This window comes from Labrus bergylta, chromosome 6 (genome assembly GCF_963930695.1).
Source record: "Labrus bergylta chromosome 6, fLabBer1.1, whole genome shotgun sequence".
NCBI lineage: Eukaryota > Metazoa > Chordata > Actinopteri > Labriformes > Labridae > Labrus > Labrus bergylta.
Window position 1 is genome coordinate 28,456,187 of NC_089200.1, and position 23,579 is coordinate 28,479,765.

Consider the following 23,579-nt stretch of genomic DNA (forward strand, 5'->3'; position numbering starts at 1 on the left):
CTTCTTCTTCTTTGTGTCTGACAGGAAACTCTCTTTTCCATTTCATCCTCCACAAAAGGTCAGAGTGTAGAAACATATAGAGAGTGATTCTTGGTGGGTTGAGGGGATTTCCCAGTGTCACACAATGAAAACATTTTCTCTAAAAAAACATCAGTCAGTGAGGTTACATAATCTGTACAAGTGTAAACTTTAGTTCTGTCCCTGAACACCACTGAGTAAAAGCTGCGTCTTTATAACTCTGAGATTCAAAAGTACTAGAAACAAGAGTGTATGTATGGCCCAGCCTTATTCATACCTTATGCAAACAAGCCTGTTGTGTCTTGTTTAGGTTTTGTCTATTTGAATTTATTTTCTCCAATGACATCTCAGATCATGAAGCGCTCTTTTCCTCAAAGCCTCAGGGAAATTAGGCCGTTCAGTTTGTTCTGACAGCTTTATTATCAGTTTTGTATTTGGTTTTTTTTCCCCCTCACATTAAAACCAAAAGAATGCGTATGAATCAGCCCCAGTCCTTCTTTTTAGTCACAGAGGTGTCACAAGCCGTTTTCACAAGTGCACGCCAGAAGATTTCCAGATCATTTCAGGAGGACTGCCCCCTGAAATGCTCCTGATCAGGCTGTTCACACATGCACCTCACAACAGGACACCATCCTGGTGTGAGGGGAGGAGGGGTGGAGGGTCTCATGAGGGTCAAGATGTGACTTAAAGAGAACACAGCAGAAGTGTGGGACCAAGCAGGAGAGTCGCCAAAAAAACGACAAAAAAGTCCACTACCCGGCGCTCTAATGAGAATATTTGCCTTTATATCAATGATATGTTATTTAGGTTGACAGAATCACAATATCAACCAAAGAGCAGAGAAGAACGAACGGATGAACAGAGAACATAATGCAGCAGTTTGATCACATGCACAGAGATGGAAACGGTGGCGTGTCAGACAGTCTGTGGTTGTGCATCCATCGCTGGGAATAAACGTCACCCCCCCCCCCCCCCCCCCCCCCCCACCCCCACCCCCACCCCCACCCACTCGCTCGAGCTGAATACTCCTGATTATATCCTGCTGTGTTCTCACATCAGCTCACTCAGGCTTCCTGCAGAAAAATACTTTAAGGGGCTAGCAGGAGAAACTTTGGATGAAGTCGGATTGAAACATTTCTCAGTGCCCCTTCAAGTGTTTTCAGGAGTTTTGTTTAGGTGTGAAAGCGTGAACATTAAGAGAGAAAGAAACAAGGATTACAATCGTCTGCTCCCCGGACACTCTGATGTCAATGACCGACCTTACAGCGGCAGCCTCTGTGTAACTGCCCGTAGGTTGATGGTAATACTACTACTCTGTTTTTTCTGAGTGACTCTGACCTTAGGGGGGAGGGGGGGCGACACATCATTTGTTACCCATCCATGTGTCACATACCAGACCTGACATCAAACACTGGTCAGAAATATGTTTCACCACTGCTGTCCTGCCGTCAGAGTTACACTGAGTTCCAGGAGGGCGACTTATAGATACAGCTGAAAATGAAGCTCTTTATCTGAGATCAGGTTTTGTTTACTTTGGGGCGTTAAGTGTTGCATTCACTGCCAACTGTTCATGAAAGAATTCTTATTGCTCGGTAAAATGTAGGATTAACTTTTGTGCAATACTGGAACAAATACTCTGCAATCTACCTTAGCATTTCTTTCAGGTAATTTCTTTGACATGTTGTGGTAAGGTTGTCAAAATATTTGATTTTTATATTGAAATGATGCAATCAATTATTTTAATGCATCAAAAAGACGCTTTAAATAAAATCATTTGTTTCATAAGACCGGTGCGCAGGAGAGGAATTCATCTGTCAAAAAATGTAAGTGAACTCCTGCTCACTGCCTAAATTGCACAAATTTGTTGGCAACGTAGATGTTTGCAATTGTGGAGTAGAAGCTTGCCTACCATTTCTGATAACTGAAAAGAAGAAAATTCCCAATATTGGGTGCTGATGACTTCAATTTTTGTTGCCATGGTATCAAAACAGGTATCGATGTAATTAGATTTTCATTATTATCGTATCAAAGTTTAAAATGGTATCGTGACAACACTACCGTGTGGTCCTAAAGTAAACTTTAATCACAAACCCTGACTGTTTGCTACTGACCCACTTTTCACTCTCAGCTGCCAGAAAGTGTCGTCTTTTCACATAAAGAGACAGAACAAGTGTTGCTGCCAGCTCTTTGTCATTCCCTTCTTGTTTAACTTCCCATACAGAGCTCATTTGAATGGTTTCCCCTTCCTATAAGGCGGGTGAAATGTTTATTCTCAGTTGAAATTGGCAGGAACATGGACAGGTATCGCAGAGCGTTTTAATTAATGCTGTGTAAGAGCTTATTTGCAGCCTCTCAGTGTTTCTCTTAGAGGACTTTTGTTTGCTCCAATCAGCCGTCACAATAACTTTAATAGCACTAAACAGGTTTCTTTAATATCTATCTCATTTTGCACTCATACTCTTTACCTACAGAGCTACCTCTGTTTGTTTTTTCGCTTTGCACATTTTGCAACTTCCTCCTACTTAGTGGTTTACTCCTCTGTCATTTCCTCCTGTCTGCACAGACTGTCTGGTTGAATGTAAGCTTTCTGGTGCAGAGACAAAGGCAATCATGACTCAAACCAGGACACCACTTCTCTAGGCTTGTGTTTCAAGGGTTAAAAGAAAATAACACTCAGCAGTGAAACGTGTTCTTGCAATATCAGAGCTTTGAAGTGAATGCAAAGAGGAGAGAAATGTAAAGCTGTCAGAGTCTGGCGACAATGACAGCTTAAGAATTGAGGAATAGTTTGACATTTTTATAAATACAATTAGTTTGATCAAACATATCTAGCTAATCCTACAAATACCTATGGAGATGGACAACATGACAGCTCCTGAAAAAGTGAAGCCAGAACAACGCCAACGCTAGCTGGTGGCCGGCTGCAGTGTAGGTCATTAAACCGTTCTCTGAAATTAAAGTTAAAGTCAAATACATTTTTCTCGAACCTGATTTCTGACTTTCAGAAACATTCCACTTCGACTGTCACTAAAACCATAAGAAGGGGCCTTTCACTGCTCATGAACATAGTTAACACGACCCCATCTGAAGGCACCATATCTCTGTTTACATGGCTGACACACGTGTGCTGCAGCAGGAGACCTGTTAGCCGTAATAAACAATTCAGTCAGATTCAGAGCTCTGTCTCCAGCTGACCTGTGGACCTTATGACACACGTCTTTATTTTCATGACATTTACCTCTTACATTGTCTGAGGAATCTTTACAGGATTTAGTTTTCTTTGTAAGCACGTCACACACCAGAGCCCATTCTCTTGTCCTGTATTCATCTTGTGTTTTTTTATTATCAGTGCAGCTTGTATTGTACTATCATCCTACGGTTGTTTGACAAGCGTCTGCAGTGATACAGCTAGAATTAGATTTCAGTCAGCGTTTTGTCTGAGAGCTTTTTCAGACGTTTTCTTTTTTTTTTATTTGATCATGTTTGATTTGCTAAACTGGGTGCATTTGTATTCATGGCTGCCATATAATTTATACATGTGCTTTTATGGAGCTGCCAGCTTTCCAAATACATTTCCCGCTTTGATGCGTACTCATCATCATCTGCGTCCCCTTTAAGGTGAATCATGGAGAGGAAATTCTCACCAAAAAGCCCCTCGTCATAGGAGCTGGATTTTTCTTTTACGTCTGTTTTCCTGTTCTGACTTTGAAGCCTGCAGGTTTCTCAACGTCAGCCAAACAACTACTGCCATATGTTTTATATATGATCCATTTAGATGTCATGTTTCAGACATCTGTCATGGTTACTACACCTCACGTGATGCACTGATGCATGCCGCACAGAATGGTTGACACCGTTCTCCTCACTCTCTAACCTTGAAACGGGACGGAGTGAACGTAGCCTGCAGCGTTTGAGAGCAGAGAAATAGTAGTGATCAGCGCCCATATTACCCGCATGGTTGCTCATTTGGTGTTTGGTCGTTTATTTGCTGCTGAATCTGTTTCCTCTCGCAGTTGAAGCAACTCGGTGTTGACTGTATACATGAAATTTCAGAGAATAAACACGTAAATTTATCTCATGTTTATTGAAGAGTAGAGTTCGACCTTGAAGTTTAATCTCCAATCAATGTCAATTTGAGATTATCCTTATAGCCCTGCCATAAAAAGTATTGATTTATCAAAGTAGATTTGACTGAACATTTTTACTTAAAATATAAAATTCACTATTTTGTTTTTTTCCATTAAGACTACACAGATTAGTTACAAAAACTAATCATGTCTCCATGACCTTTCAATCCAACACTGCTGAAGTAAATTAAAGACCAAACGGGGTAGATGGCCTTGTGGCCATATTGTGCGCCCCTTGTACAGAGGCTATAGTCCTTAAAGTGGGCGGCCCAGGTTCGACTTCAACCTCGGCACTATGACAGGCGTCATCCCCACTCTCTCATCCCAGTTACCTACTCTGTCCCCTTTATTCTAATAAAGGCATAAAAAGCCATAAAATAATATTTAAAAATTACCCAATAAGAAAAAAAATACAACATAAGCTTCCCCACTCATTCACCCACATCTAAGTTTGCAAACAGCAGCATAATATAGAATCAGGCATCATCCAGACTGTTTCCAGTTATAAAGTTGCATTTGTTAACATGAACAGACATTTGTGTTAAGCTGTGTGCAATCCTTTAGCTTCAAGATAGTCCAGACATCCTGCAAGTGCACAAGTGGTCAATCCTAACGCCATTGAAAAAAATCACAAGTTAATTTAAAATTTCTCATCTTGCAAAAAGACACAACAAAGTGTTCATTTGTTTTACTTTTTACACTTTTTTTTTTCACTCTTTAGTATCACAAAGTGATACGGCTTTGAGTCTGATCTCGACCCTTTGCTGCATTTTATTTCCCACTCTCTCCTCCCAACATTTCCTATCTCTCTCCTGCTCTTCAATCTAATAAGGACATAAACGGTCCAAAATAACTTATAATTAAAGAATATATACATAAATGCCAGGAAACCCCATTCAAAATACACCTACAGTATAAAGAACATAAAGATAGAGATTACACACAGAGGATTGGAGGAAAAAGGGTATCATAGGTCTCACATTTACAGCAGATTTCCAATCTTGGTCTCTGTGCTCTAGATTAGTAATCTGTTATCTGTAATGTTACACTAATGGCTCTGCTCTGGAGCTCAGAGGCAGTCTGAGAGATTTTGTGTCCGACCCAGGCTCCCGAGAGATAAAGGTGTCTGACTGTCTGAGGACAAACACAGCTGAGGAAGAGAGCGAGTGGAGACAGCCTTATCTTTCATTGTCCTACTCTCTCTCTCTCTGTGTCCAAGGCCAGACATAGGGAGAGAAAGCTTTCTGTGGCCTTTCTGCTGCTCGAGTACTTTTCCATTACACACACTGCCTGAGGAGAGTCTCTGTGCCAGCTGGAGACATTCAGGGAACATGTGGGTGCACCTGTACGGGGACATTATTACTGCTTTATCCACAAACAAAGTGAGAGGACATTTCTGTGGCACAAAAACAATTTGAGCGTGATTCTAGGGACACTTGTCCAACATGGTGTACTTGCAGTAAACAGTTTGTTAAAGAACTTAACAGGAGGATGACGGCGCTCACTCAGGCCTCTGCTCAGCTCAACACACTGCTTATCCTTCAGGTCTTTGCTGTCTGGCAGGCTCAGTGACCCACATTTTACAGGTATTTAGAGCAAAAATGTTTTTACTACATCGAGTGAGCTATTTTCTACCACGCTGTTTGGCTGTTTGGCTGTTTGGCTGTTTGGCTGCTGCAGGAGAAAAACAAACCAATAAAACTAGCAGGATGAGAAAATATTTATTAGTGTACCGAAGAAGTTTCACATTTTAAATTCTCTGATTTTATGTTAGGATGGTTCATTCTTGACTCTAAAATTGCCCGTAATAATAATAATAATAATAATAATAATAACATAGATTTATGTAGCGCCTTTCATGAAACCCAAGGACGTAGGTGTGAATGTGAGCGTGGCTGTATATGTCAGACCTGTGATTGACTGGCATCCAGTCCAGGGTGTATCCCGCCTCTCGACCAATGACAGCTTGAATCAGCTCCAGCCCCCCGTGACCCTGAATGGGAAAAGCGATCTAGATAATGTATGGATGATTTTATGTGTGCAATTTACAGATTACATTTATATTAATAAGAGTTAATAGTCATCATAAAAAGACGATGACACGTCTTTATTTTCATGACATTTACCTCTTACATTGTCTGAGGAATCTTTACAGGATTTAGTTTTCTTTGTAAGCACATCACACACCAGAGCCCATTCTCCTGTCCTGTATTCATCTTGTGTTTTTTTATTATCAGTGCAGCTTGTATTGTACTATCATCCTACGGTTGTTTGACAAGCGTCTGCAGTGATACAGCTGGAATTAGATTTCAGTCAGCGTTTTGTCTGAGAGCTTTTTCTTTGACCATACAGATGTTTTCTTCTTTTTTATTTGATCATGTTTGATTTGCTTAACTGGGTGCATTTGTATTCATAGCTGCCATATAATTTATACATGTGATTTTATGGAGCTGCCATCTTTCCAAATACATTTCCCGCTTTGATGCGTACTCATCATCATCTGAGTTCCCTTTAAGGTGAATCATGGAGAGGAAATTCTCCCTGTAAAAACCCCATGTTATAAGGAGCTGAAATGGGGAATGCCTGACTGTATGGGCGAGGGAGGCCGGGTGCTGAGGCTGCTGCAGCTCCCCCTGTCAACAATGTGAAGAACGCAATATAACTACTGTCTGAACATTTGTTTAAAAAAATATGACAACATATTAAACAGCACTATAACGTGTGAACTGTCCAACTAATGAATGGTTAGTAGCGGTTGCAGACGTTAAAAAGGAAAGAACTATAAAAATGTGTTAAAATGTTTTGAGTTGTGTTCTCTGCCACAGACTTGAACATTTAGTTTTGTATGCACAGTGTTTTTTCCTTTACAGATAAATTGGGGAAATACTAATCTCATTTGATAGATGTAGGTAATATTAATGTGAGTTTCTGGTCACTCTTGCATTGTTATTTCACTTCATTAAGATGACAACACTTATGGTTATATATTTACATGTCGTTGTAATTCATCCTTGAGGCCACACGATGATGTAAGTAGCACTCACCTCCTCTCCCCTTTCTCTTCGTCGTGGTTGCTGGCTGCAGTAAAGATCATAAAACCCGCCTCCTCCATTAAACAGCGTCAAACTATGAAGTTAAAATACACGTCAAACACATTTTTGTCACATCCAGAGCCTGTCATAATACCTTATCATGCTGCTTTATGTCCAAGAGTTCATCTTGAGTCATTTTGTTTTAATGAGTAATTTGATGCAAAAACAACAACAGATGTAACGTCATGATTGACAGCTCTGTTGACGAATGCTGCTCCTCACAGCACTCTCAACCCGGACTAGCAGAGTAGAGGAGGAAAGGTGACAGAAAAAGTCAAGTAAAAACCATCAATACAGTCCTTTAACTTTCCATAAACACGAATGTCTGCTATAAACCGACCGATTCCTAATTTAAACGTGTGCTTCAGTCAGCAGAAAAGACGTGATGTCAATCGCGACGTTCCACCAGCCTTCTGCGCATATCTTGGCTCTGAATTCAAGATTCAAAATTCAAAAAACTTTATTATCTATCACATAGTGACAGAAATGACCTTTTGTTGAGGCTCAATAACACGAAAACATACAAACATTACATATAATATCACCAGCACAGTGTTAGCACTGGCTGCTTGGATTTTGGCCTCACTTTTGTTCAATGAAAGGAGACAGAGATGCGTTGTTGATATTTATTTACAGCCAGTGGCCCTGAGGAAGAGCCTGCATGGTCTAAAACCTGTCTGCACTTTTTCCTTGTTTGTTTCTAGGGTTTTTTTTTAAACATAATCCCAAAACAATTTAAAGCATTTTAACTCAATCCTTGTGTCCAAGTGAGTGCGCCTGAAGATGTCAAAGTGGCTTCCTTCCCTCAAAAGATTTACAGGTTTGACTCTATTTTCTAAAAGCTGAAAAACCCCGATCAGGAATATTACTGCATGTCCCTCTGAGCCCTGCTCTGTACCTCGGGATGTATTTTCTATATCCTGTGAAACTCCAGGAGTGTACCTAAACTCTGAGTCACTGTTGGGCTCCACTCAACAGAGACACGTGCTCGATGCTGTGGGAAGAAGAGCCTGTTTACTGGAATACAATATTGTTGGAGCCCTGCTCTTGTCTCTGCCTGGGCCTGATGCCAACGGAGCGATAAACACGCTGACAAGCCTCAGTACTGCTTTCACACTTAATGCTTTAACCTTTCACCTGCAGGGATCTCCAACAAAATCACAGAATAAGGCCTGACACCTTTTAAAAACAAAAGACTCTGCTCTCTGTGGTACCGTTTTGTGTCATCGTTCTCAGCCTTCCTGGAAATGCAGCCACAAGCTAATCACAGCTAATGAGAGGCACAAAACCGCTATTGGAAATAGTGTGGTGTAAGATTTCCCGCTACGAGACTGAATGGCTGGAAACATCCGGTGCTGGCTTACTTTGTCATGCATCCATTCAGCCCTCTTCATCCCAGGCCATAAAACGCCTAATTTATTCTACCAAGACTTCACCAGAGAGGAATCCAAGAGCAATAATGATGCTTTTGTCTGGAGGTGCAGTGCAAGCAGAGAAAGTGAGAAAACTAAAAGGGAGGATGGGAACCAGTAGGTCGCTGGGCTCGCCTTACTCCTTCTCATTCCCACAATGCTTTGGACCCCCTCCAAAATCACATCCTAATCTTTTTTTCTCTGCTCCAAAGACCCAGAGGGGAAAAAGTGAGTAGGTAAACTGTTGTTCTTGTCTTTAAATCTCAACCAGCTTCTATTATCTGACACCATCATGGGCTTGAACACGAGTTGACTGTGTAAACACGAGAGCAGAGCTTCCTGCCGAGTCCTCGATGCAAAGAATCTCTCCCAAGAGCCACCAGCTGAGGAAGAGGAGGATTCCCATCAGCTTTTTGTTCAAACTAACTCCAACACAATTATATACTCTTTATAAAAAATCCACTCTGCTTGGATAGGCAGAGTGTTTTTATTCACAGCTCATCAGCTGAAGAGTCTTTTCTGAATGGTTTGGAGAGTTGGACCATGAGTGATTATTGGAGACTCTTCTTTCAAGTGTCATCATGAAAACAAGGGCGTCAGATAAACACTCATAAAAACCATGTCCTCATTTCTGACTAAAAAGAACTTCATGTGGAGGATAGAGAGAAAACAACAGAGGACACATCCCATATCATTAACCTGCGCCCTGCCCAACAAGCCACGGGTTTCCACATGTATTTCTTTTTGTCTTTTGTATTTGTCGAACTCAAACCACCAAACAGTGACGTACAGAGTGTACTGACATGCTGCCAAATGTGCTCAAGTTCATACTGAGGTGGGTGTCAGCTTCTGATGCAGAGATGTTTGAAATGAAATATAAAGTTGGTGGGCATCAATAAGGTGTGTTTTGAATCTCTTCTGAATTTTAATACAGAAAATGTTTTTCCCCCCCATGTGAATCCCGCCCTCTTTAACCTGTAACTCTGTCACATGGTGAAGCGTGACGGCCCCGCCCACTCTGGGAGGCGGTTTCTTGGGGTATTATCGAGAGTCGTTATAGAGTGCAACTGAAGGCGAATCAACAGACTTTCCAAACTGAAAAAAACGATTTCCTTTGTTCTAGAAAACAAATAGCTGTACAAGTACAAATAGTAAAAACAACTTTGAGATGCATGAAGTCACTTGAAATTGATTGCAGAATCTTGTTTTCAGATGCTTATCAGCACGTGTTTACTGTTCCCCATCAGCCAGTCAGAACAAAGAACTACTAGTATTTTGGCTTCCCTTTCGGGGGATCTGTCATCTCATGTCATCCACCTTTTTATACTGTCTTTGATCCAGGTGCACAGTCCTGCCAACATACCGGTGTTACTGAAATAGTTGTGAAAAACAAAGTTTAAAAACAACTGCCTTCTGTGTCGGGTCAAATCAAGACAGTGTGCGTCTCTTGTATCTCTTGTTTAAAACTGTCACCATCATTGTTATTTCTACTCCTTGTTTCTGGCACACTGCTTGACTATAGGGCTTGTCTCGCCCATGTTGCTGATTGGCCAACGTTTTAGTGCCCACCCCCCTTGGAGCTCATTGTATTGCTGTCTTTATGACTTGATGAAGGATTAGTGTGTTAGGTTTGGTCACAAGACTTTGATTTAATCATGCTCTATCAAAGAAATGGTTAACATCCCCATGAATGAAATGGATGACAAAACATTCTTTCTAATTTTAATAAGCACCAGAAACAACATCCCTTTCACATTAATTGTAATTAGATGGTGGTAGTAATCAGAGTGACAAAAATGTTGATTGAACAAACTCTTAAAACAGCTTTTCACATTCTCTACATTGTCTATGCACACTCTCATATCAAAAGGATCATAAACCATGCCTTCTAAGAATTTAGGTACAGTTCTGCAGTAACGACTATTTCCCACTGAGTGGTGGAGGGTCTTCCCCGCTCGGAGCCTCTTGTTGTCTGACATGAAACGAGGCAGCTGTTTTTGTCCTCAAGTGAGAGCAGTGAGAGCGGGCAGAGGCTCCCTAAAATAAACAAGCTCTCTTTGCAGCCCCGGGGCGGGTCAGGGTCACTCTGCATTGTGCTGCTCACTCAAACTGTCCCTGCCCACCCTCACTTCTTTTTAAAGGCTGTGGAACACAACTTTTCACTTGAATTTAAACAGGGAAACTCTACCCTCTTAATGTATTCAAACGGATCCACTCTGTCAAGATGCCAACACAGGGCAATGTGCCAAACCAGAGCAGGGTCGGCCAGAGTTAAACCAGGCTCAACTTTTGATGCAGAGAGCTTTGTGTCATCGAATCCCTTCAGGAATGTGCACTAGCATGTATTTCAGCGACCAGATCAAATGCATGAAAGCACACATTCCTGGTAGATCGCTTTGTGACTCTGTGTGAGTTTATTTAGATATGTTTGTGCAAAAGATTCAATGCAGGCCTGTTTTTTTTGTTCCCTTTAATGCAAGTTATTTATTTATGTTCTCCTGCAAAGGTTGTTTCATTTCCCTTATTTTCACATATTTGAAGATTTGTCTGTATGTTCTGTATGCCCTCACTGACTGGTGCAACATGTGAATTTTAAAATATATTTTAATATGGAATGTCATCTGATGCCGTTATTTGTCCGTGAGCAGCTGTACAACATGCATGTAAATGAGCGCATCTCCTTCAAGAAATTACTTAAAAACATGACATTTAATAAATGTATCCACTTTAACATAAATAATAGTATCTTTAAGAACATGTTGTGTGTAAAAATAAGTGGATCTGAATGATGGCACAAAAATATAGGCAGGCTGATGCAGCAAACAAAAAGTTTGTAGTTACCAAAGAATCGTTGCAAAAACTCGTACAAAATTCTGGAATAACAAAAGATCCAGGTACAAAAAAATAGCAAATGTCTAACAAACCAACAGCAAAATTCACACAATGAAGTGGCAATGGTAAGAGGCAATGGTATTGTCTTCTTCATTGGTCTTTAAAGGTGGTTGGCATCCATAGAGTTCAACTACCGCCTACCTCTGGATGTATAGTAATACTTTTTTTTTTACTAATTCAACCATAACATAAATAAATATTTTAAACAAATCCAACAAAACCACATTAAACTCCCCTACCTCTCTAACTATGCTCTTCAAACAAGGCTCTGAGAAGGCCTCTCTCAGCAAAAATACTCAATCCAGCAAGAATTCAGAGTCAAAGTGAAACATTACAGATTTTGTGGGACCTCTCTCTCATTCACGCAATTCATTCTGTGGCTGTCTGCGCCTCTGTCACATTCATTAAACCTGCTGGCTTACACAACAGTAAGTCACACCGTCAATGACTCCCCCTTAATGGATGCATGACACCTGGTACAATCAATCTGCACATCAACAAGAAGGACTTCACCAAGCTAGTCGTACAACCAAGCGACTTCATGCTTGTCTGGCAACAATCCCAATCTTTTTGTTGAATTGAGTTTTATTTCATCTGAGTGGACTTCCATTATCCCTTTCTTAACTGAAACTGGAAAATGCATCTCTCTCTTTGTCATTTTCCTTCCTGGCTTCTTTGCAACACTTCTTTCAAACTTGTCGTCCATCTTCCCGTAACCACCCCTTGACTCTCTCGTCGACGTCTCCTCTGGCTGGTTTTATGCAGAGGAGCTGAAAATGTGAAACATGGCTGTATCCGAATTGTCAAGTACCTACTCAATCTTTCAGTAGGCAGTATGCAATATGTACTATCCGTGCTGTATACTGTTAGTACCTACTATTCAGTAGGCTCGCACAGTAGGCAGATATTTGTTCCTACTTCTTCTGATTCATTCAGTAAGGAAGTGACGTCATTTACGTTTCCCGAACTGGCCGCATTCACCCGTTTTTTAGTTATTTTTTTGTTTAGCTTTATTCAAGAACAGTAATGCGCATATACAGTCAGGTAAACAAAACAATATCACAATGTAGATCAAGTAAAAGACAGATTAAATAACTAAATAACATACAGTACATAAAGGAAAGTACAAATGAAATACAGTAATATACAGAATATAAAGTAAAATAAACCAATAAAGACACATTTAAATAGTGAAATCATTATTTAAATAGAGGGGGAAAGCTTTTATAATAATGCAGATATTTGTTACATTTTCTGTTGTTAATTAAAAGTAGCGATTTCAGTCGGGACTTTAATTCAATTAATCCATGCTCGTTTGTTTTGATTTGGAGGCGGACGTGAAGTGACGATTTATGTTTAATTAACAATTCATTTCCTGAAAGCACGCATCCGATCCATACTGCATGAAACCCGGAAGTTAGTATCCATACTGAAATGTTCAATATACTGAGGTGGACCCAAAAAATGCATACTGAATGACCACGAGAGTTCAGTATACTGAAACTCCATACTGAATAGTACGTACTGCATACTGAACTGTGACAATTCGGAAAGGGCCCCTGTGTGTAAAGGAGACAACAGGCTGTTGAACAGGTGAAACTAATGAGGGTGTAGCACGAAATAAAACAGGAGGGAAAAAACACAAAAGCAGGAAGCCATACAGGGCATGACACACAGGAGACAAGAACTTTCAAAATAAAACAGGAAACACAAAGACTAACATGGGACTAAGACAGAAGAGTTCACAGGTGGGGAGTTTAGAACATGAGGGTAGAAAAGAAAATGTCATCTGAGCAACCAAACAATGACACAACTTGAGTCCAACCTAACTAGTTTAAATGAAGGGTTTAGTGTGGACTGGGGCAACAGGCCACAGGTGTTTTATATTCCCGAGAAGTGAAGTTTGACTAAGTTATTTGATGCCATAAAAAGAGGAATAACAACCTGATTGATAGCTCTGCTCTACTAAAGCGCTGTGTGCAGCAGATTATCAGAGAAGATGAGGAACAGCGAGAGCCAGGACACACACGTAACCAACACCAACTCAAGAGTCGTTAAACTTTCCAGAACCGTGAGTGTCTGCAGGGTGCGGCTGTGGATCATCGGTGCAGTCGGCTGTCTCTCACCCGGAAGGTCCGGGGTTCGACCGTCAGCTCCTCCTGCTGCGGCCACATGTTGATGTGTCCTTGGTTTGAGACACTTAACCTCAAGTTGATCCTGCTGCTTCGTTGGTGGCTTGTGAGTGTGCATGAATGGATCAGTAACTTCTGAAGGACACTTTACGTAGCAGCTTCAATCATCAGTGTGTGAGCTGTGGTGTAAAAAGTTAAAGAGTCAGAAGACTAGAAAAGTGCTACACAAGCTGAAGTTAATTTACAATTCACCTTAAATGGAAATAAGAATCTCATCTGCTTTTGGCTGTACCCACCTGAGGGATCTCTGATGTTTTATTGATAAGGTAAAAGGGTAGTCACGAGTCTGATATTTTGCATTACATTTTTCATTATAGAGCCAGTGGGCCTGACATAGACATTAGGTTTTGAGGGGCTTTTAAAATTGCTGACAGTGTAGGCAGATATCTCGTGCATTCTGTTCAAAACAGTGGCAGGTTTTCATCTCAAAGTAATCCTTTTTTATCCAGGGCCTTGTTGCCATAGATGTATACTTAGCTCTTGATTATACGGTGGCTAACTGCAGATCCCAAAAGTGATTGCAGCGGGGAGCTTTAATCGCTTTTTCGGGTCCTCCTTTAAACTCCAAATTACAGCCGGTGTGAACACTGTTTTGAAAGGATTGCGTTTCATCCAGCTGTAATGAAACGTGTGGCAGGGAGGAGAGGTAAAGCAGGACGATATATATCCCCTCGTCTTCTCCAGCTCAGTGAGAAGCTTTCCACCACAGGGACAGCAGGTCTCTGAGGCCAAGAGGCCCCCGCAGGCGTGTGGCTCGCCACCGTTCTCCGGCTCCGGGGACAGCTGTGTCGCGCTGCGCTGTTTGGCCCTGTGCCTCGGAGCAGCAGTTGCCATAAACAAACAGTGCTGAAAGCTACTGGCCCGGTCCCCAGCTCTATTCAAAATGGCTGACCTCTGCCCAGCTCAGGGACATTAAGTCAGAAAATAGTTTAACGGCTGTTACGTGCCGTAGTTTTGTGTGTGTGTTTTTGTTTCCTCTCTCCTGTGTGTGCTCCCCAGGTGTTGCTCCTCAGCCTCAGAGTTGTTAATAAATCATTTTAAACTTTGCTTAAATTTAGTTCCTATTTCTTTTCCCTGGGTTATAATTTATTGTTAGTCCCCTCATCTCCTAGCCATCTTGGGGAACGTAACAACAGCACTGTGGAGGGTCGATCTGGTAAAGAAATGTGGCCAGTTCATGAAGCGTGGAATAAGAAAGAATGAGGACAAAAGTGGCTGCTAGGCAACAGATTGTTCTCATTTTGCCCTGTTACTGGTTATTTAGAAGTCCCATACTTGATTTTTGGAGGAAATAAAACACATTCGGTACTTGGCAAAGTTCATAGGAACATTCATAGGACAATAAGTCTGGTGATGAAGTAGAAAAGTTGGAAACCGTCTGTTGCACAAGCTCTCACCTAATCAGGAAAAAAAGTTTCCACTTCAACGTCCAAGGAGCTTTTTCAAGAACCTTCATCCAATTTACTTAATCTTCCAGCTCAGTATCTGCTCTCATTTCTTAACGGCTTTTAAGACTCGTGGAGCTGTAACGTAAAGTGAAGAGGAAAATAGTTAGTGTATAAACATTGATTGGAATATGGGGTTAGGCTATGGACTGATTTCCAATAACTGTGACAAATCCTATCATATAAGGTCAGACACATAAAAGTCCAAGCATCTACTTAGTTGAATTAATGGGACACGGCTTACAAAGAGGATGGCATTAGTTGATTTAACACAGAAACTCTTGTTGCCAGAAGCCCAGTGTTCATTTGTGGGATGGATCTTGAGTAAACAATTCTTATTTCTTTCAACAACTAGTTTCAAATTCATTAAGGCTGAATCCCAAACTCCACACTCATGGATTTACAGATGTTGAGGCGCTCATCAAATGTGTGCGGGCTCCGATGGAATTACACACTTTCTGTGTGTCCGCATGGTCATTACAAACTTGTTGAGGTAAAAGCAGCAGAGTTCATCATTTATTCTTGAGGTGGGCTTTTTTATGATTATTTAATGGTGCATTTTGTTTCCAGGTTACATGTAAAGTGGTGATAGTGTGTCCCATTACTTATTTTTTAGATCATCTGAAGCCCCTGTGGACTTATGTACTTACGTTCTGCAGACCTAATGGCACTACAGTGCTTGAGGGTTCAGTGTTTAGGCTTTAGAGTCGAGATTGGGATTGGGCCATTGATGCAGTGATGTGGCAAATCAGGCAAGACGTAACGTTAAAAAGATAACATAAGAAGTCAGAAGTCAAATGTGAACAACATGGCAGGTTTTGCCTTTTTATCGATGTTACGATACTAAGAGTATGAAGCAGTTACATTATGATCCCACCAGTGAATTCCCTTAATAGAACCTGCTGCATTAATATGTCATCTAACCACAACTTCTAGCAGGATTTTTACTGAAGAGGTCTGATAGGAAAAAGTTTTGGTGAAAAAATTGGTCCAATTTGGGAAATTTAGACTATCACAACGCATGTTTGAAAGGGGTCAGAGGGCAAACAGGAACATTTGGCAAGGATGCTGGTATTTAACAGGCAAGTTACAGACACATTTTCAAAGTCAAAATAAAATCATGAGAGTTATGCTGAAGTTGGGACAAGCTCCCATGATCTTGGTGGTTTGGTTAATATTATTGCAGGTCTTTAGTGGTGTCTTGTGCAAATTGTGTTATTCAATGACAGTAACAACAAGGATGGCTTCATCAGTAGCAAACAGGGAGTTGAAACTGGTAAACATGGCCGGGAGGTTAAGGAAGTGCCGTTTTCCTGGACTGTGGAAAAAGAGGAGGAGCCGGTGGAGTTGTGGAGAGAGCAAGAATGCCTCTTTTGTTGTGTCCTCTTTGTACCATGATAGAGTGGACAAGGTAAACAGTTGGAAAGAAACTGCTGCGACCCTCGAAATCTCCACTGAGACTATATGCCATACCAGGGAAATCCTCTGTCCTCCCTGGGTTTTGCTCTCAGATCTCCAGTGAATACATCATAGATAGTTATATCATACTCACTAGGGGCTTCCTAGGTTGTCACCAGCAGGGATATGAACTGAATTATTATTTTCTGGATTTAGTATTCTACTGTATAGAAGGCATAATGCTGTATAAAACATCTTTTTCTCCTCTAAACTTTGGTTGTAGGAACATGCAACTAGTTTTATTTCACCTCAGAATAGTTTTTGGACAGGTTAAGTTGTTTCCGCCTGCTTTAAGTCTTCATTCACTGCTGAATTGTCTAGCTGCTTGTTGAGAGCGTGAACTGAAAGGGCAGACATGAGAGTGATATCGTTATTTTTTTCCAACTCTCTTTATTACATTCATACTATTCTATTTAAATTTGTAATAATTCCTAGAAGTTTCATGCGATACATGTGTTTATAACTCTTTGTGATACCTTTACATTTTGTGAATAAAAACCTGATTAGCTGTTGAAAACAGTGATCCCTGATGTCAGACCCTTCTAGCAGCGTGTTGTGGCAATATAAAGCTCTGTTGAGTTTAACTTCAGCCGAGTTAATCTCAAAGAAGCTGCTGATATCTTTACGGGTAATTTCATCCTCTCTGCTCTTGGAAGGATTACACTCTCACAATGCTAGATTATTGTTGTTCCCAACTTGTCCTTTGAGGACTTTAACCTTTTTATGCTTAAACTAATACACTTTACTTTGATTCTAACCACCATATTTTGTGTTTTTACACACGACACATCTTTGAATAAATGACCTGACAATAATCAAAAGAGGTGGATGGTTTTATTCCCATTTTCACACGTTGTAGTTACATAAGTTCCCGTACATTATATTGCATAACTGAAGAAGAAACATAATCAAGAATGGAAGCGAAATCAATTGAAAGCAGATGCAGTTTTTTTTTCATTGCATGCAAAGTCCTGTGATTCTAAAAGAGCTTCTCATTACTTCCAACAAATACACAATTGTTCCAAGTGTTGACTCCAACACAATATCCCCATCAGTCACACCTCACAACACTGGATGCTTTTATGACCGTGTGGATGGTGAGAACCATTCTACACGGCCAGCGCCGTCACGTGAAGAGATCTTGGAGCGCAGCCTGACGCAGTGTTTTCCACCAGCATGAACAAGGCTTCGGATAATTGTTTGCTTTGGAAAGAAACTTTCACACATGCTGCCAAAAGACTTCCAGTTTCTACCACAACTAATTGAAAACACTTTAGCTCTCCAATATGTCTGATGGAGTCCAAAGGAGTCCCAGCAGACCCTCTGTGTTCATGTTTATTCTAACAGTTTCAGAGCAGATATTTTCCATGCTCGAAAAACATTTTACAGGTTCATAACACGTGCCTGTTGATCTATATACACAAGTAAAAAAAAGTATAATTTTTATCTATTAAGTCAGTTTCTGTTTACATGTAAGAGTAAGTATGTGTTTTAGTTCAAACTCTAAATGGAAAGAAAAAAGTGCTGCTTACGATCTACAAATTTTCAAAATCACAATCAAAGTCTGTCCACCTGCACAGGATGTACTTCCACTGTCGATCTCTGAAACAAAAACACAAAATACTGTCAGTTCAATGATCGTAAATCACCAAACTTTAAGGTCTCAAGCAATAAATTCTGGTCCCGTAGGATGAGGACTTGTTCGTCCAACTTAGCCCAGGGAGGAATTCAACTACTTTTGGATCGGTTCTGTGTCCAAATGGATGCTTCATGGGATGACAAAGTTATGAAGGAATAAAACAGATGTTGTGAGCAAACCTTAGCACTCCACTGAAAGTTGTCTGGGCACCTCGGACGAAGTATCCATAGCTGGGGACAATCATCTCTGCCTCTTCTCTGTGGTGTTCAGGAATGTCATTGGTTTTCCTGTGGAGAGCAGAGAGATGCACTAATGCTTTAGGTAGTCAAGTATCGATCAATATCCCTTTGAATGATACTTAACGGAAATGCTTGTTTTCGAGGTTTAGTGAAGAAGATCAAAATCACTCCCATGTCTGTTGGCTAAGTAGAAAGCTAAAGAGTGGAGATGGTTATCTTAACATGATACAAAAATTGAATGAAGGTGCAGCTAGCCGAAAAATCCAACACAATTCCAACACCCTTGAGGCTCATTGTTTTACGCGTGACTGACAACTGATGGAGATAGTGACAAGCAGAATTGACATGCTTATTTTTTTCTGGATTCATTTCCTGTTTCAAACTTTCAATAAAACACATACAGACAGAGGTCAAGGCCGTCTGACATTTTCTGCTGTGCTAGTCTTATTTACCAAATGTAATCTCAGTCTGCTTTGGGCGAACCAGACAACCAAACCTTAATTAGCACTTTGGCATTGCTAATGACACTGATTATAAAAGCATTTTCTTTCTTTTAACAATGTAATGGGTTTTTTTATTTGAAAAACAAGCTTTAGCTCACCAGCCTTAATGCTCAACGGTATGTGACGTTAGCCCAGCTAACATTCTAATTTCAGACTTTAAATCCAGAGCACCTGAACCTTTGCACCTTAACTTGTAGGGTGTATGTGTCGCAGGGTTTAACTAGCCTGATGTTATTGGAAACTAACATTGTAATTCCTTCTTATCTTTATCATGTCTTAAGTTACATTTGTTTACTCGTAGAATTACTTTCCCAGACACCCTTTGACTAAGAGCAGTGACCTCTTGGAGTCTCTGCTTACAAATTCACAGCTAAGAAAAAGTCTAGAAAATAACAAACAGAGTACCAGGAGGTTGTCATTTTTGCTCATCTGTTTGTGTACAGACTCACCTAAAGAGAATATCTAGGTAATAACTAATTATCTTGAGATGTGCTGTAAGGCGTATTCTCATTTATTTCCTGTTTTAATGCTACGCAAAGTTAACAGTCCACTGGCTCAGCTTCATTTTGAACAGACAGATATGAAAGTAGTTATCTTTTTATATACAGTAACTCTCAGAAAAAGGGACAAATTATATTTTCATGAATGTCTGAAGTCCCGTTAGAACTTACATGCAGGAGTAGGGACAGCGGCGTTTGTAGTAGCAGCAGTAAAACTGCCATTCCCGGTCCAGGAGAGATTCAAAGTACTTGCTTTGCACGCCTGCTACCAGCCCGTTTCGAGTGCAAGTCGAAGTCCTGCAAAGACACACAAGATCCATTGAGTTATTAAGAATGTATAGTATTTTACAATGGTGAAGTTTTCTAAAGATCTAAGATAAGCCTCGTCCTTTCAAGTCCCCTTTATGCATTTAAACATAACGTTCACAGGATTCTCTATTGATGTCATTATAAAACCATATAGACCAAGAAAATGCATCTATATTGTTTGAGTAAACACAGGTTTGATGACAGTGCCGTTTGTTTATGGCCCTTAGACTTCCCTGTCACCACAACAGATCCACGAATACCAGGCCCAGGCAGAAGGAGCTTCACAATGTGTAGACGCTTGTCATGGCAACAGTCAGCCATTCAGCCAATGGGGGTAGTTTCCCTGCAGGGTAATGTCCTCAGCAGTGTAATTCAAACAGACAGCTATGTTAAAGAGGCAGGCGTGGCAGTGATGGAGCATTCACAGTGTTTGTCTCTGAGCTAAGTGCAGTGGAGCCGAGCACCAAATAGATGTGGAGAAAAACAAAACTCTCTCACCTGCAAAGTCAACTGAAGCAGATACAGAAGAGTCAGATTGTTTAACTTGTTTTGACTTTCTCATATAAGCTTGATCCAAATCCTTTAAATAGATCAACCTTTCTGTGCACTTAGTTAATGGTAGAACATGTTTATGTGATTTTGTTGCATTAGTTTAAAAGATGAAGTGGCTGCATGTTAAAAAGGCTAGTAGTAGTAGGACATTTAGAGACAAGAATTTGTTTCTTCAGAGGGAGGAATAGATAACATTGTGTGAACCTGTTGTGAATTATTATTAAATGGTCTCTCTGTGAATATTATGGTGCAGAAGTTCAGGAAAATGCTGTGCCTTGACATGGGATGTGATATCTCTCTCTAAAGAGTCATTGGCCCTGGATGTTGGATGAATCTTTATAGTCAGTGATGTCCCCAGGAACTTGAGCTGAAAACAAGTATATCTGTTCTGCAGTGAGGTGGTGCTTCATGGGCGCAGGAAGACGTATTTCCTCAAAATGAAAAAAAAGTAGGGATTTACTGAAGTTAATTTAAAGTCAAAGCTTATACTTTAGTCATGTGTTAGGGGTTTCCTGTTTTCAGTCGGTCATGAATGTGCGGCAAACATGACGCCAAATAATGGCTTGCAACATGCCTCGAATCAGGCCACGCCCTCCGATCATTTGGGGAGGGGGGGTCACATCTTGGCCCCAAAATTGGGCCTAAAAGTGTCTAGTGTATAGATAGATTAACATGTTTTATTACATCTAACGTCCAAACTGCACCATTTCTTCATTAGAGAAATGTTCTTGGTTGGAAATGTTCTCATTTCTCATTTATTGTTGTACTTTTTGTGAAATCATTAAGTCTTTTATTATTGTTTATTGTTCTTTACTATTGTTAGCAGCAGTAGTTCAGTCTGTTGTGACTTGGGCTGAGGACTGGAGCGTCGCCAGGTTCAAGTCCCAAAACAGACTAAAGTCAGGAAATTGGTCTGGTTCCTGGAGAGATTCCAGTTCACTTCCTGTGCACTGCCCTTGAGCAAGGCGCCAAACCCCAAACCGCTCAGGTGCTCGTCTGTGTGCAGCCCCCTCACTCTGACATCCCTCCATTAATGCATGTTTTTAGCATCCTGTTCATGCATGAGTACATTCCTGTTATATTTGTGAAACATGTTCACAAAACTACATTTCCTCTCAGGGATTAATTAAGAATTGATTTTTTCTCTATTTTCATTTTTATTAAACAGCAAAGGGTCAATGTGTGACAATAATCCATGTTCAATACCGTCCACCAGCTAGGATGTTTACAGGCTAACATTAGCTTGGAAGTTTAATCTAGCTTGGTTGATGAGCTATGCAGAAGTTACACATCAACTTATCAGGCACAAAATATTAGATTTCTTTTTTTTATTTCCACCTGCTACACATTTAATAACAAGGTTAACTTTGACCATGCAAACAGCTGGTGCATCCGGTGGTTTAAGCGTCATCTTTTTTTACACTAGATGTGAACTGGAGGTGCTCCATTTCACGTAATCACACACCTGCCAACACAACATGTGGTTTTGTTCATACAACAGTTTCTTCTACACAGACCTTGTATGGGCCTTTGTTTTCTGCTAATAGTGACATTTACCAGCGTGTGTTTGTGGTCAAATTATGTCCTGGAGTGAAGGGACATCATTTAATAATTTGGCCTTTTTTTTTCTTTTACCTTTTATCCGTGTTCTTTTTTGTTGATTGGTACAATTAGCCACAAATGGGCCAAAGATGTGTTTGCTACGTGGCTTTCACATCTGAATCAAATGTCCTTCTCAATGCTAATCTGGGCCTGGATGAACAAAATTAACAAACCCAGATGTGTGCAGCTACTCTGAAGAGAAAAAGAAAGGGTGCAGACAAATGCTGTGAGATGCAACATTGACTGAACACGTGTAATGTGACTCAGATGCTCCTGAAAGATTGATTTGCCCATTGGCTTTCACTGCATTTCTGAGTTATGTAGTCATAGAGCAAACAGCATCATTTATTCATATCATTATTGGTTAAATCTCTAGACTGAGGCAGACTAAATAATGATTTAGGATGAACAAACAGTTCATCAGAGAGAATTCTTTCTATTTTTGTGCAACAACACAAAGAAAAGAAAAGAAAAGACAGAAATTGATTCCAAAACATCAAGTCAAGTTGGTATTTAAAATGTCAATATAGACAAAAACCTACAAATGCGAGCATCACAAAGAGTCAAAGAAAGTCCAAAGAAAGAAAGAAACCAGTAAACAAATCACTTAATAAAGGACCCACCACTCCATCCCAGCTCGGCTGATGTCGTCCCACCAGCAGTCACTTGGCTGCCCCAGACCCTCAGGTGTGGGCTGACACTCAAATGACCACATGCGGTCCATGCCATGCTCCTCACTGTAGTAGCTCCTGGCAGCCACGAGGACCTCTCCATGGGGACACTGGAAGTTGAAGCTCTGCCGGTACCCGTTGACCCAGCCCATGTCATGGTGGTCCTGAGACTGAGCCCCCACTGCGGACAGCAGAGACGCCAACAGCACCAGAGCAGGAATCATGTTGAAGAAATCAGTCCCTCTGCTGCGTTTCCTCGCTGCTGCCTCAATTTAAACTCCTCCAAGCCTTTTGTTGTCCAGATGTTTGGTTTCCAGGAGTGATGTGTAATTTGGTGCTTATGGTACAAATCCAAAAGTGGCCCTCAGTTTGACATTTTTAAGGTGGACTCTGAGATAAAGCATTACCAAAGTCTCACTGACGACATGGCGTTTCCTTAAAAGACAGCACTTTCAGATTACATGTAATTCAAACATTTTTGTGACTCTTTACTTGACTCCGGAGAATGTGTTCATGTGTTAACCATCCAGTCTCAGGCTATAAACTCTATTGCAGATAATCTTGTGGTATTTAGGACCTTATAACAGTTTCATTGTATCATAAAACAACAGTTTAATGTGATCTGCAAAGAGTGACAAGGCCTTCATAAAACATAAAATAAAACCAGAAAAGATAAGATCACAAAATGTGTGTTGATCTCCCATTGGGGGGAATGAACACAGAATAGATTGACACCTAAATAGTTAAGCTGACTCTACATTTGCTCGTCATAGTACGTTTATGTTTTTGAATGGGCTCACTGTTGCCTCTTGTGGCCACTGTGGGTAATCCAACTTTGGTTCTCACCATACGTATAAAACTGGTGGCTGTTTTACATCATTTGGCCTTAGGGGGCAGTGATGAGCTCACACCAGAATGAAGAAAGAAA

General features: G+C 40.6%; 1 protein-coding gene across 1 annotated transcript; it reads right to left on the minus strand.

Moving 5' to 3' along the window:
- Positions 1–17,453: 17,453 nt before the first annotated feature.
- dpt (dermatopontin) lies at positions 17,454–22,956 on the minus strand. The gene is made up of 4 exons (XM_020632688.3): positions 22,604–22,956; positions 19,689–19,814; positions 18,455–18,562; positions 17,454–18,238 (listed from the first exon to the last, which is right to left on the minus strand). Exons 1-4 carry the CDS (start codon positions 22,873–22,875, stop codon positions 18,172–18,174), a joined length of 573 nt encoding a protein of 190 aa, XP_020488344.1. The 5' UTR covers positions 22,876–22,956; the 3' UTR covers positions 17,454–18,171.
- Positions 22,957–23,579: the final 623 nt, after the last annotated feature.